This window comes from Ictalurus furcatus, chromosome 7 (genome assembly GCF_023375685.1).
Source record: "Ictalurus furcatus strain D&B chromosome 7, Billie_1.0, whole genome shotgun sequence".
NCBI lineage: Eukaryota > Metazoa > Chordata > Actinopteri > Siluriformes > Ictaluridae > Ictalurus > Ictalurus furcatus.
The window spans coordinates 14,791,276-14,803,400 of NC_071261.1; the positions used below are offsets into that span (position 1 = coordinate 14,791,276).

At 38.7% G+C, this 12,125-nt stretch overlaps 1 protein-coding gene across 1 annotated transcript; it reads right to left on the bottom strand.

Moving 5' to 3' along the window:
- Window positions 1-528: 528 nt before the first annotated feature.
- Window positions 529-7,199, bottom strand: cd248a (CD248 molecule, endosialin a). Its single transcript, XM_053628812.1, has one exon. The coding sequence runs from the start codon at window positions 6,956-6,958 to the stop codon at window positions 4,814-4,816; it is 2,145 nt and encodes a 714-aa protein (XP_053484787.1). The 5' UTR covers window positions 6,959-7,199; the 3' UTR covers window positions 529-4,813.
- Window positions 7,200-12,125: the final 4,926 nt, after the last annotated feature.

Below are 12,125 nucleotides of genomic sequence, written 5' to 3' on the forward strand. Positions count from 1 at the left end.
AATAATAATAATAATAATAATAATAATAGTTTTTAAAAAAACAACTTTATCTTTAGCTTACTAGAACTGTTAGTCTATGTTTTAGGTGCATAATTCCCCAGGGGTCCATGTAGTGTACACTTGGTGTTTGTGTTCTGGTTTTTTTTTTTTTTTTTTTTTGGTCTTTTTATTTTTGACGGGTCCTTTTCTTTTGCAGAGTAAGAATGTGATTGCACAGTGTAACTACCTGTTTTACTGTGCAGCAAATGACAATAATTTCTTGAATCTTCTTGAATGATCTTGGAGTTATTAGTCTGTTTGACTGCTCACTTGAATTGTATGGATTTAATCCAAACCTCAATAAATAAAAAGGAAGTAGGTCTATAAATAATATCAACTTGGTCTGTCAGGAATAAAACATTTGATGGATCCAATAAATATCCTGAATATTATTGTACATACTGTATATATGAACCTGTATACTGAATAAATGAAATCTGTACTGAGGGGTCCATGGAATTTATTTTAGAGGTAATTAGAGTAAAGTAAATTAGAGTAAGTTCATGAGATTTGAAATGACAAAAGTGGTAAGAAAAGCTACAACCACTAACCATGCTGGTCTCTGTAATTTTAACCACTTTACATTTTGAATACACATTTAGTATGAATTTACAATGATGAGACCATCAGAGAAATATCAGAGAATGTCAGCAGAAACATACTGAGTTAATAAAGAACCCAAAACAATAAAGCCATTGCAGTGCACATGGCTGAGAGAAGAAAATCTCCAGATGATGGAAGTCTCAAAACATTGGAAAGAACGACATGTCTACATAGGATTAACACAATACCAATATCAACACAGCACTGAATAACAGCACTGAAGCTGAATTTGAGGAAAATGTTTTGGGGCAGTGAGTGGTAGATTAAACACAATGCACAAAATGCTCCGTCCTCCAATTAGGCACACTACAGCCAACCCAAATCCTCTGACAGAATGGAAAAGCAGCCTCAAGTCAAGGGCCTCATTTACACAGAATAGTACTAGAGCTACAGTTTTACTGTTGGATTGTGCCTGCTGTGGGTCTAGAGTATATTTTATATAACTCATTCAAACATCTCTCCAAATCATTTTTAGTAAGGAACCTGTTGTCCCAAATCCCAAACCTGTGCAAAATTAACATCACACGAGGTTGAAAGACAAACAGCCATAGCTTTTTTACAAAACAAAATAAACTCCCCAAAATAGGTATGGGAGTCTTCCTTAAATAGGCAAATTCAATTCCATCAACTTGCTCAGCTACATTTTAAAAGAAATGTCAAATTTTTCAGATCTTCCATTTGAATAAAATGAAAAGCAGTATTGTATTGTGGTACCTTTCAATAGTGCTACAGTAGAGGATACAATCTGTACATAACAAATGTCATTATCTATACGAGTCAAATTGTTCACCGAGATTTCAAACACAAGGTGACTGAGTCAATACACTGATTTGATATATAGCCAGAGACTGTTTTCAGCAAATTGGATTTGTCCACAAACACTCTTTGTGGACAAACAGAAGACAAAAGCCACAAATATGTATTACATGAATGCAATTTATGCAATTGTTTAATCTTCTTCTTTGTTACAGCACAAATGCCATCTAGATGAACAACCAAACTGTGAGTATTATTTAGACGCTGCTGCTCTGTAAGAATTTAGGTTTAGAAGTTAGAGATGTATACATTATGAAGGAAGTTCACTGCAAACTCACAAATTTCACAAAGCTTCTACTCATCAAAGAAGACTATACATAATGTATGCATGTTTACTTTGGGTTTGTTTCTGGGGTTGAGACAAAATATTTTTGCTTGCTGGAATCTTCCTGCCCTTCGCATGAACATGTGTATAAAACTTCTAACGGCTGTGGTCCCTGATGTTTCTGTTTCTAGAACATATGCCATAAAGCAGAAAGACTCGACTTACTTACAGAACCTGCAGAAATCTTTCTGCACTCTTATTTAGAGGTATGATAACCTCAAATATACAATATATGTCATTAAAAAATTTTCATGCCTCAACCTACAGTGATTAAACACAGTATTTTGTTTCATACTGTATGTTCACTACTGAGAGCCTCACAGCTCCAGGGTCCCTGGTTCAAACCTGAGCTGAGATTACTGTCTGTGTGGAGTTTTGCATGTGTCTACATTGGTTTCCTTTGGGTTATTCCCTGTTTTCCTCCAACCTCTCAAAAACATGCTAGTACTGTAGGTGTACTTGCTACTCTACATTGCCACTAGGGATGAATGTGTGTATGGACTGTGGCCTGTCCAGGGTGTATTCCCACTTCACGTCCAGTGTTTCCAGGATAGACTCTGGATGCACCACAACCCCCACCAGGAAAAAGTGGTTACTGAAGATGAATAAAATGTGTACTACTGAAAGATACAAAGATTCTGGCATACCTGCCAAACAATTTTTTTCCTTCTTAATGCTAAATGTACATGGATAGTGTGGCAATGGTTTATAACTGTTCATATTTAATATATTTAGTCCGAACCACTCCAGCTTGAATTGTAATATGAAATAATGTTCCTCAGTGTTCCTCAGTGGTGGATTGAACTTCCAACCTCAATCCGGACCGCAGAATCTGTCACCATCTTCAAGAAACAGCTAAAGACCCACGTCTTTCATGAACACCTAACCAACCCCTAAAAAAAATATTTAAAAAATAAAGAATAATGGCACTTACACCTCTACTCTGCGCACTTTGCTTCTTCTGGAACTCAATTAATGGATCTTATATAGTAGCACTTCTTGTATTGTTCTCTGCTTGATATATCGCTTTGCTTGTATTTTCTCATTTGTAAGTCGCTTTGGATAAAAGTGTCTGCTAAATGAATAAATGTAAATGTAAATGTAAATGTAAATAAGTGAGTTATGCACATGTTTCACTTGTGCATGTAGATTTCCACAACCTATTGAGCATGGTTTGTGCAATACCTTTTATTTTTACCTGTTAAAAACAACTGTTAGTTGGAGTAAATGTTTGTTTCAACATTTATGTAATGTCAGTTCATCTCTAGTGGTACAATAATTGTAAAGTTGGTTGCTTAACCGTTTTTAAATTTTTCCAAAAAAGTTTAGTGATTACCTCTATGTATCGGCTTTTGCTAAACCACCAGTTTTATTTTTTTTTTATTTAACTTATTTTAAATATGATGGCCATATTTGTGTCATGGCACACAACAAAAACTGATCTCTAGAGCACATTGCACGGTACATGTACATTTATAAATATTTATGCAATTGTTTCTTAGACTTAGAACTTAAGTCCAAATGTAATGCTCAAGATTGCTCATAGTTCCACATTTTGGGTCAATTTATAATAGAAAGGGTTTGAGTCTCAGTCTTAATTTTTTTAGCGGGTACCTAGGTAAGTATAGTGTGCATGCAGAACATTTCAGGTTTGAAAGTTCTCTTTTTTTTAATAAAAAAAAACAAGTAAAATATATTTTTTTAAACAGTGGTTTTGCAATGACAATACTTAGAGGAAAGCACTGACAAAAATTAGGAAAATTAAAAATGGTCAAGCTACCTGTGTTAGACCACTTGAGAGGAAATGACCCTGTAGTTAGATTCCAGAGAAAGATTTGGCACAAAACATCATTTGTAGCAACATAGTGTTCAAATTATTGCATGTGATTATGCACTGTAACATAAAAGAACACTTAAAAAATTATACCATAAATATTTGTGTGACTTGATGTCTGCATTGCTCTTCTATCAAATATACCAGTCTGCAATTCTATGAAATATACCAATAGGGATTCATTAGATTCTGGTTGATAAGTCTCAGAGTGAAATCATACTTTAATGAGCAGAACTTGCAGGAGTTAATGAATTCATCCAACAATGAGTGTTCATAAGCTAACATGTCCAATATTTACAAATTAAAACTATTTTTGACATTGTTTGTGTGGTCACATAATAATATTGTCCATGTAATTCTTATCAGATGTTTTGTACATGTATGTGAACATAATAACACCACTAAGAATATGCATTAATTAAAAAAAAAAAATGACTTTAAACCTCAAAGGCATATGTTCAGTTAATTTCCTTCATGCCTACAGCATGTGACTTAATAATTAGGTTGTTATCATAATTTGCTTTGGGCATATTTTTAATAAACCATTACCTCACACTAATATCTGACAGTTAAATATGACTTAGTCACAGAAGGGAGCACAGTGATGTCCACTGTAACAATTAGAAACTTTCTCCATTTCACGGTCGCAAAACAAAAAATATCATCCATCAGATCTGGCTCAGAGAGTTGAAACAAGTAGTACAGCTCAATATCAAGGCAAATGCAGGAGGACTTTCACAAAAAAATGACACTTCTCTGAGACTACTGTAAGGCATAAACTTCTGATTTCCGACCATAATGCTGCTTCAAACAAAAGAATTATAAAAAGTAAAATAAATATGTGAAACAATGCTAAGGTGTCTTTTCACATTAGCTATGACCTTGTGGCTGCTACAATGCAACAGTTAAACAACCATGTCACAGGAAGAGTGACGAGGTTAAGAAATAAAACAACAGGTTCTTTTCTCTTTCAGCAGAGTACAGCAGAGAAACAGTGTTAGAGGTTTCCCAGTTCCTCCCATTTCTCCTGTCTTATCACTGACAGATATTCCATTTAAATATCCACAATTAATAATTGAGGATTGTATTGATACAAGACAGTTCTTCACCTAATTTCCTTGTTCTACCATCTGCTGTAAAGATGTTTAAAAAATTGTAAAGGTCTGTGTTCATCTGCTTGTCCTGGCACAGTTTGGTTACACCTTTGTTACACCACCGCTTGCCATATCGACAGCTGCTTTATCACCAGCACCAGCAATCCAGTGGTAACACTCAGTGGCATTCTTGTTCTGTGGCTTAGAGGTACACCGAGTACAGTAGATGATACCCAGTGCCACCATCACCACAATGAAGATGCAGAGCGGTACCAACAATCCAACCAGCAACCAGCTGCTGCTCTGAGACTGCTCTTTGCTGCTGCCATCCTTAGCTCCCTGAGTAGATAGGAGGGCCTGTGTAAGGGTTTGAAATTCAGTGTAAGAAGTTGTAGATTTGTAATCATGGCTGCCATTATCAAGATCGGTCTTATAGGTTTCATATTCTGCTTCAATAATGAAAGGACTTTGTGTAGTTCTCTCGTTGTCAAGCTCACTTGCGCTAGGACTGAACATCCAATTCCAAGCACCGCCTGCTATAGTAGTGGTGGGGGACACTGTGAATTCTGTGGTACTCTCATCCTCATAGTATTCTGACAGTGGAGTTGAAATGGTGGAAGATAAAAAGGTATCCACAGCAACTGTTTGGTCTACATTATCCAATTCCATGTTAATGATGCTAGTAAGGCTTTCAATTGGTGAAGTGGTTTCAGTTACCTCCTGGGTCGCACTAGTGAGCCACAGCAGGTCAGTGGGAACCATCTCCACATTAGGAAGCTCAGTAAGCCCGTACAGAGATTCATTTTCATGAGGCTTGTAGTAATCAGGGTCTTGATTTTCTGCCATACTAACCGTAAGATCTGTGATCAAGAGGATGGGTGCAGTTACTGTGGAAGATTGCTGCTCATCACTAGGTTTGCATGAATAGAGGTCAATTTGGAGATCATAACCCTCTTCACAGAAGCATTCAAATCCCCCAGGAAAATTTATACACATTTGCTCACAGGTTCCCTCAAATTGACATTCATCAACATCGTAGCAGCGACTTGGATCCTCTGGAAGGGAAGCAAAGCCATGGTGGCAATGACATACATGAGAACCTTTTACATTCTCACATTCATGTTCACATGGAGACTCCACGCACTCATCTATGTCCTCACAAGTTCCCTCCTCATTAGATTTATAGCCATTACGACAGGCACACTCAAAGGTCCCTGGTGCATTTACACAGATCTGTTCACATGGACTCTGCAAGCACTCATCAACATCCAGACAGCCTTGCTCATCTGGTGCCAGCATGTACCCCTCAGGGCAGGCACAGCGATAACTGTCCATCACTGTCAGACACTCATATTCACAGGGAGATCCTTGACAGGGGTCAGTTTGAAAGCAGCTCACTCCATCTTCAGCCAAGAGAAAGCCTTCCTTACAATCACAGTAGTAATGCTTGCCATCTTCTATGCAGTAATGGTGGCAGCCACCATTATCCTTATCACACCAGCTTGTCTTGGAAATATCAGAACAGAAAGGAGGATCTCTGTTCCAACCCACAGTCCCATCCTCTCTTTCAGTACACAGTACTGTTTGGTCACCTTTAGTTAAGCAGGGTACAGTTGCAACTGACCCAAATGGAATGTGAGTCAAGAGTGAGGTGACAAGGTCAAATTGGGTTGTGTACAGTGCATTTCCATATCCTTCATTTGAAATAGCTTGACACATGCCAGAGAAAGTGTACCTGCACAAGTAGCCATCCACAGGAATTGAGCAAGGCCCATCTTTCCACTTGAAGTTGTCCTGGATTTTTTGAGCAGAGGTACTGTAACCTATGCTCACACAACGTGGAACTGAACAGGTGTTTGGAGAGTCCTCTTGCTGCCAGTTGGTGTACTGGGTATCCTGCTCCCCAGTAATCCAGGTGAAGCCTCGCATGGGACGGCCGGCGGCACACTTACGGGGCTGCCTTTGCAAACCAATCCAAACAAACACACGGCTACTTTCCATCAGTTCCAGGTTAGAAAAGAGCGTATCAATTAGGTCTGACTCCTCTGGACTCTTGATGGTGACAAGGTTGCCACCCTGTTTCCTGCAGCTGCGCCAGGCATCCAGGAAGGTTTTGCGCTGAAAGTAGATTACTAAACAGCTCTTCTCATTGCATAGGGCATCTTTATCCTGCAGCTCCTGAGTTTGCACACTAGAGAGATACAGCAGCACAGAGAAAAGAATCACATAGAGCACTGGAGAGCCCATTCTTTCACAACTTCTCTCTCTCTCTCTCTCTCTCTCTCTCTCGTTCACTCTCCTGGTCTCTGTTACTTTTGCTCTTTCTCGTGTTTTAATTTTACTAGCTATTCTACATTTACTGAACCCTGCTTGACCTAAACCTTTCTGTCTACCTTTCACTCTTAGCCCTCTGCTTGCTCTACACTCTAATGGGGTTTTGTGCCTGGACTGAGGACTTACAGTCTGTCATCGGAATTTCTACAGAGGGGGGAGATTGGGAGGCAGGAGCAATGGAAGAGTTGCAAAAAAAAAAAGAATTGTATGTTTTCAGAGGAGGGAGGGATGGGGGAGGGATGTGTGTGTGTGTGTGTGTGTGTGTGTGTGTGTGTGTGTTGGAAATCTGGGGGAGGTGTAGCAGTCTCCCTCTTTCTCAGAGCGTGCCGTATGGTTCTCATAAGTACACGTATGGAAATGGTTTGGGATCTCATTGCTACCCTCTATCTGTACTCTGCTTATACAGTTGTTCTCTGCACTAGGATCTTTGTGCACCTCCACATATACAGTACTCCTCACCAACACTATGTTAATCTGCTGTTATTGAAAAATAGAGAGTGTACATATGATTAAGACAAAGCACAAAGCTTATGCCAAGAATCCTTCTCGTCCAGTTTTATTTTCCTTGCTAAGTTTTCTTTGGTTTAGCTTTTTTTTGTTTATTTTGCTTTTCATTTTGATCATGTCATCAATCAGCAAGTAATGTGTCTATTCACCCCACAATAATATGAACCAGTTGAAAAGTGTGCTTTTGGAAGGTTTTTATATAACATTCCTGCACGACAAGAGAAAACCGTTGCATGCACAAATGTAACAGATACTATTCAGACGGACTACAGCAGTGCTTGTTATCCGAGAAGCTGAATTGCCTTCGGTTCGTACTGTAGGTTGAAAATGTGGTCCAGATTTCTTAAAAAAAAAAAAAAAAAGTATTCTCTTGTAAAAAATATTTAATAACAGTTCAAATGCTAATTTGGAGCCCATTATATAAGTGTAAAATAACATTGGTGTACCATGTAATTGTAATGTAAAAAGTCATATTTACAAAAGGTCAACAAAGTAATCACTACAATTCCCATTTCTGTTTGAGCCATGCATATACACTCTAAGGATAAATATATCAAGATGAAGTACCGGAGGTTTACTGTGGGGGAAAAAGGGTAGGAGGTCTGACTGTGTAAGATAAGATGCAATTTTCCCCCCATTACTAGCACATTATTTTTAATCATTTCCATCAACCTTAAATAAGGGTATTTTATTTCCTGCGCCTATTAGAGGTACTAATATGGCATGATTGCTTGATGGTAAATTGTACCTTAATTAATTCAATGACAAAATTTTAAGATTATCACATGAAAGTGAGTGACTGACTGACTGAGTGAGTGAGTGAGTGACTGAGTGACTGAGTGAGTGAGTAATTAAGTGAGTGAGTGACTGAGTGAGTGAGTGAGTGACTGAGTGAGTGAGTGACTGACTGAGTGAGTGAGTGACTGAGTGAGTGAGTAACTAAGTGAGTGAGTGAGTGAGTGAGTGAGTGAGTGACTGAGTGAGTAACTAAGTGAGTGAGTGAGTGACTGACTGAGTGAGTGAGTGACTGAGTGAGTGACTGAGTGAGTAAGTAACTAAGTGAGTGAATGAGTGAGTGAGTGCCTGAGTGAGTGACTGACTGAGTGACTGAGTGACTGAGTGAGTGACTGAGTGAATGACTGAGTGAGTGACTGACTGACTGAGTGACTGAGTGAGTGAGTAACTAAGTGAGTGACTTACTGACTGAGTGACTGACTGAGTGACTGTGTGTGTGAGTGAGTGGCTGAGTGAGTGACTGAGTGACTGAGTGAGTTACTGACTGAGTGACTGACTGAGTGACTGTGTGTGTGAGTGAGTGGCTGAGTGAGTGACTGAGTGACTGAGTGAGTTACTGACTGAGTGACTGACTGAGTGACTGTGTGTGTGAGTGAGTGGCTGAGTGAGTGACTGAGTGAGTGAGTGACTGAGTGACTGAGTGACTGAGCGAGTGAGTGAGTGACTGACTGAGTGAGTGACTGACTAAGTGAGTGAGTGAGTGAGTGAGTGACTGTGTGAGTGAGTGACTGAGTGAGTGAGTGACTGTGTGAGTGAGTGAGTGAGTGACTGTGTGAGTGAGTGACTGAGTGAGTGATTGTGTGAGTGAGTGACTGAGTGAGTGACTATGTGAGTGACTGACTGAGTGAGTGAGTGAGTGACTGAATGAGTGAGTGAGTGACTGAGTGACTGACTGACTGATGGATTGACTGATGGACTGACTGACCGAATGACTGAGTGATTGACTGACTGTGTGAGTGAGTGACTGAGTGAGTGACTGTGTGTGTGAGTGAATGAGTGACTGTGTGTGTGAGAGAGAGAGAGAGAGAGTGAGTGAATGAGTGACTGTGTGTGTGAGTGAATGAGTGACTGTGTGTGTGTGTGTGTGTGAGTGAGTGAATGAGTGACTGTGAGTGAATGAGTGACTGTGTGTGTGAGTGAATGAGTGACTGTGTGTGTGAATGAATGAGTGACTGTGTGTGTGTGTGTGTGTGAGAGTGAGTGAATGAGTGACTGTGTGTGTGAGTGAATGAGTGACTGTGTGTGTGAATGAATGAGTGACTGTGTGTGTGTGTGTGTGAGAGTGAGTGAATGAGTGACTGTGTGTGTGAGTGAATGAGTGACTGTGTGTGTGAGTGAATGAGTGACTGTGTGTGTGTGTGAGTGAGTGAGTGAGTGACCGGGTGTATATTGACTGTTGTACTTCTTAATGTTTGGAAGCAGTGTTGTAAAACATGACACAGTACTGACCCTACTGTGTGTCCACATGTGTGTAACAATAAAAACAAAGGCTTTATTTACACTCACAAGACAAGGGCTTTCCTGCTGATTGCACAGTCTTTTTAAACAAAAAGCAAAATGTTTTAATACTTCATGCAATGCTTTATACACTTAAGTGTTAATGTTTTTTTAATGAGAAATTCAAATAACATATATTTTTTAAAACAATCTAAAACATCCTCGAATAAAGTAATGTTTGGAATAATCTAGCATCAAGCATTTAATCAAACACAAAAAATTAGTTTTCTTTTAACAACTATTCTCATTTCCGCTGGTGAACTTAGGCCAAACCATTCAGTGGCTATATCTGTGTCATAATGTCAGCATAGAGAATCCAGAGAGTATATTTTCACCATACATGTACATTTTTTTATTCTGTTCTCCCTTGTTCTATTAATCACATTCGCAGTCATTCATTTTGCTAGGACTGAAGTCATTCACTATCCTCTGAGCCATGCAAATTAGGCTTGCCTGCTGATTTCAGCTTCCAATTCAAAAATGTTTCAGAAGCTTTCGATGTTCTGGATTCAGCCCCTTTTTAGCAGACTAAACACTTTACAACAAACCAATGACAAATTCTGTATCTTAAGGGTTTGAATAGGCTTTTTAGAATGTCTACCTTTTTTAGCCACAGTATTTTTATTACCACATGAGAGTACAGACCAAGTGGGTAATGGATGATGATACAAGCTGAAATGTTTAGCTTGCATTCAAAACAACAAAGGCAGATCCTGAAGCAAATACCTCATTATTTTGTCATGCCTCTTTGAAGAGACACTTCTCAAAGGACCTAAATCTCTAACATGCCTTGGTTTTTAGAGCAAAAATTCATTGGTCCCTAGTTAGCAGCAAAAAAAAAAAGCCAAATGAGAGAACATTTCTGCTTATTCACCTCATTATAAATAAATGTGTACCAGAATATAAACCGCTCAATATTTTGTCGTCTAAGCATCAAATAAAGCAGACGCACAGTTAAATATTTCTGCGTTCTACCAAAAAGGTGCCTGCTCTTAAGAAAACCAGGCAAGAAACTATAATGTTCATTCATGCACTCATCAGTAACTACATTATCCTGGTCAGTGTCATGGTGGATCCCGAGCCAATTCCTGGAACAGTGTTCACCCAGGATGGGACGCTATTCCATTGCTTTGCACCATGTCCACACACACACTTACATTTACACCTTGCAGAGTACCAGTCTACCCACTGACATGTTTTTTGGGTTGAGGAAAATATCTATATTTTAAAATATAATTATGCAACAGTATACAATCACACAATAAATATACTTGCTTGTGCAAATACTGTCAATCCTAAAGCAGAAAAGAACATTTTTAAATAGGAGCAAGAAGAAAACCCATATTATGTGGTGACTGTGTAGTGCTGTATTTCAAATACTGGCCTTGTTTTGAATATTTTCTTTAATAATTTCTTCAGAACCACATTGGATGCTACAATTCACAAGGTCCAGTGATGGGACATGACCATCGTAGACAGTACACACCTGAGGTCACACAGTCCACACATTCCGTGGATAACAAAGTGCATATCATCTCCTTCAAGGATTAGAGGCTCTAGAAGGCGTTTGATTTGACTGAAAGTGCTCCTGTGATCCTCTCTCCTCTGATCTACATGACATAACAAAAGAAGAGAGGATGATGAGAGCACATACCATTTGTTTCACATCACCTCCTACAAAGTTGAACTCGTTTCAACATGGCTGCCAAATAACAATTATTGACATCAAATTCAAAACTGATTTTGAAGAGAACTATCCAATAACTTTAGATGATGGTTACTCTAATCATGCTTTGAGATTAGTCCTAAATGTTGTATGTTTACAAAAATAGTTTAAAAATATTAAGTGAAACATCCTTGTGTATTTACAACCAGTGGTATTATAACCAATAAAATGTAGCTTTGGTCTCTTTCCATTTGTTTTTGGTTTTTTTTTTGTTTCCATTTTGTTTTGTTTTTTTGTAGTAATAAGAACTAGATCACACAGTTTTTTAGAAAGTAGTGGAAACCTACAGAAAACTCATTATATAGTAACACAAGGCTTGGATTGGAAGGTCCTAGTTACATGATGTCTCATTGAAACCTCACCAACAAACCTGTTTTTGGATACAGTTCTAAGCACAGAGAGTGTGTTTGATAAGAAAAAGATTAACTGGATTGTTGGAGTGTATGCTCCCCTATGACACTCACTTATTGCTCAGTCATCAGGCCAGGAAAACACACACACACACACACACACACACACACACACCAGATGTGCCAACATTGCTAAAAAGTAATT

Bases quoted from the DNA above. Each gene is read 5' to 3' on its own strand.
- cd248a (XM_053628812.1), bottom strand. From the start codon at position 6,958: ATGGGCTCTCCAGTGCTCTATGTGATTCTTTTCTCTGTGCTGCTGTAT.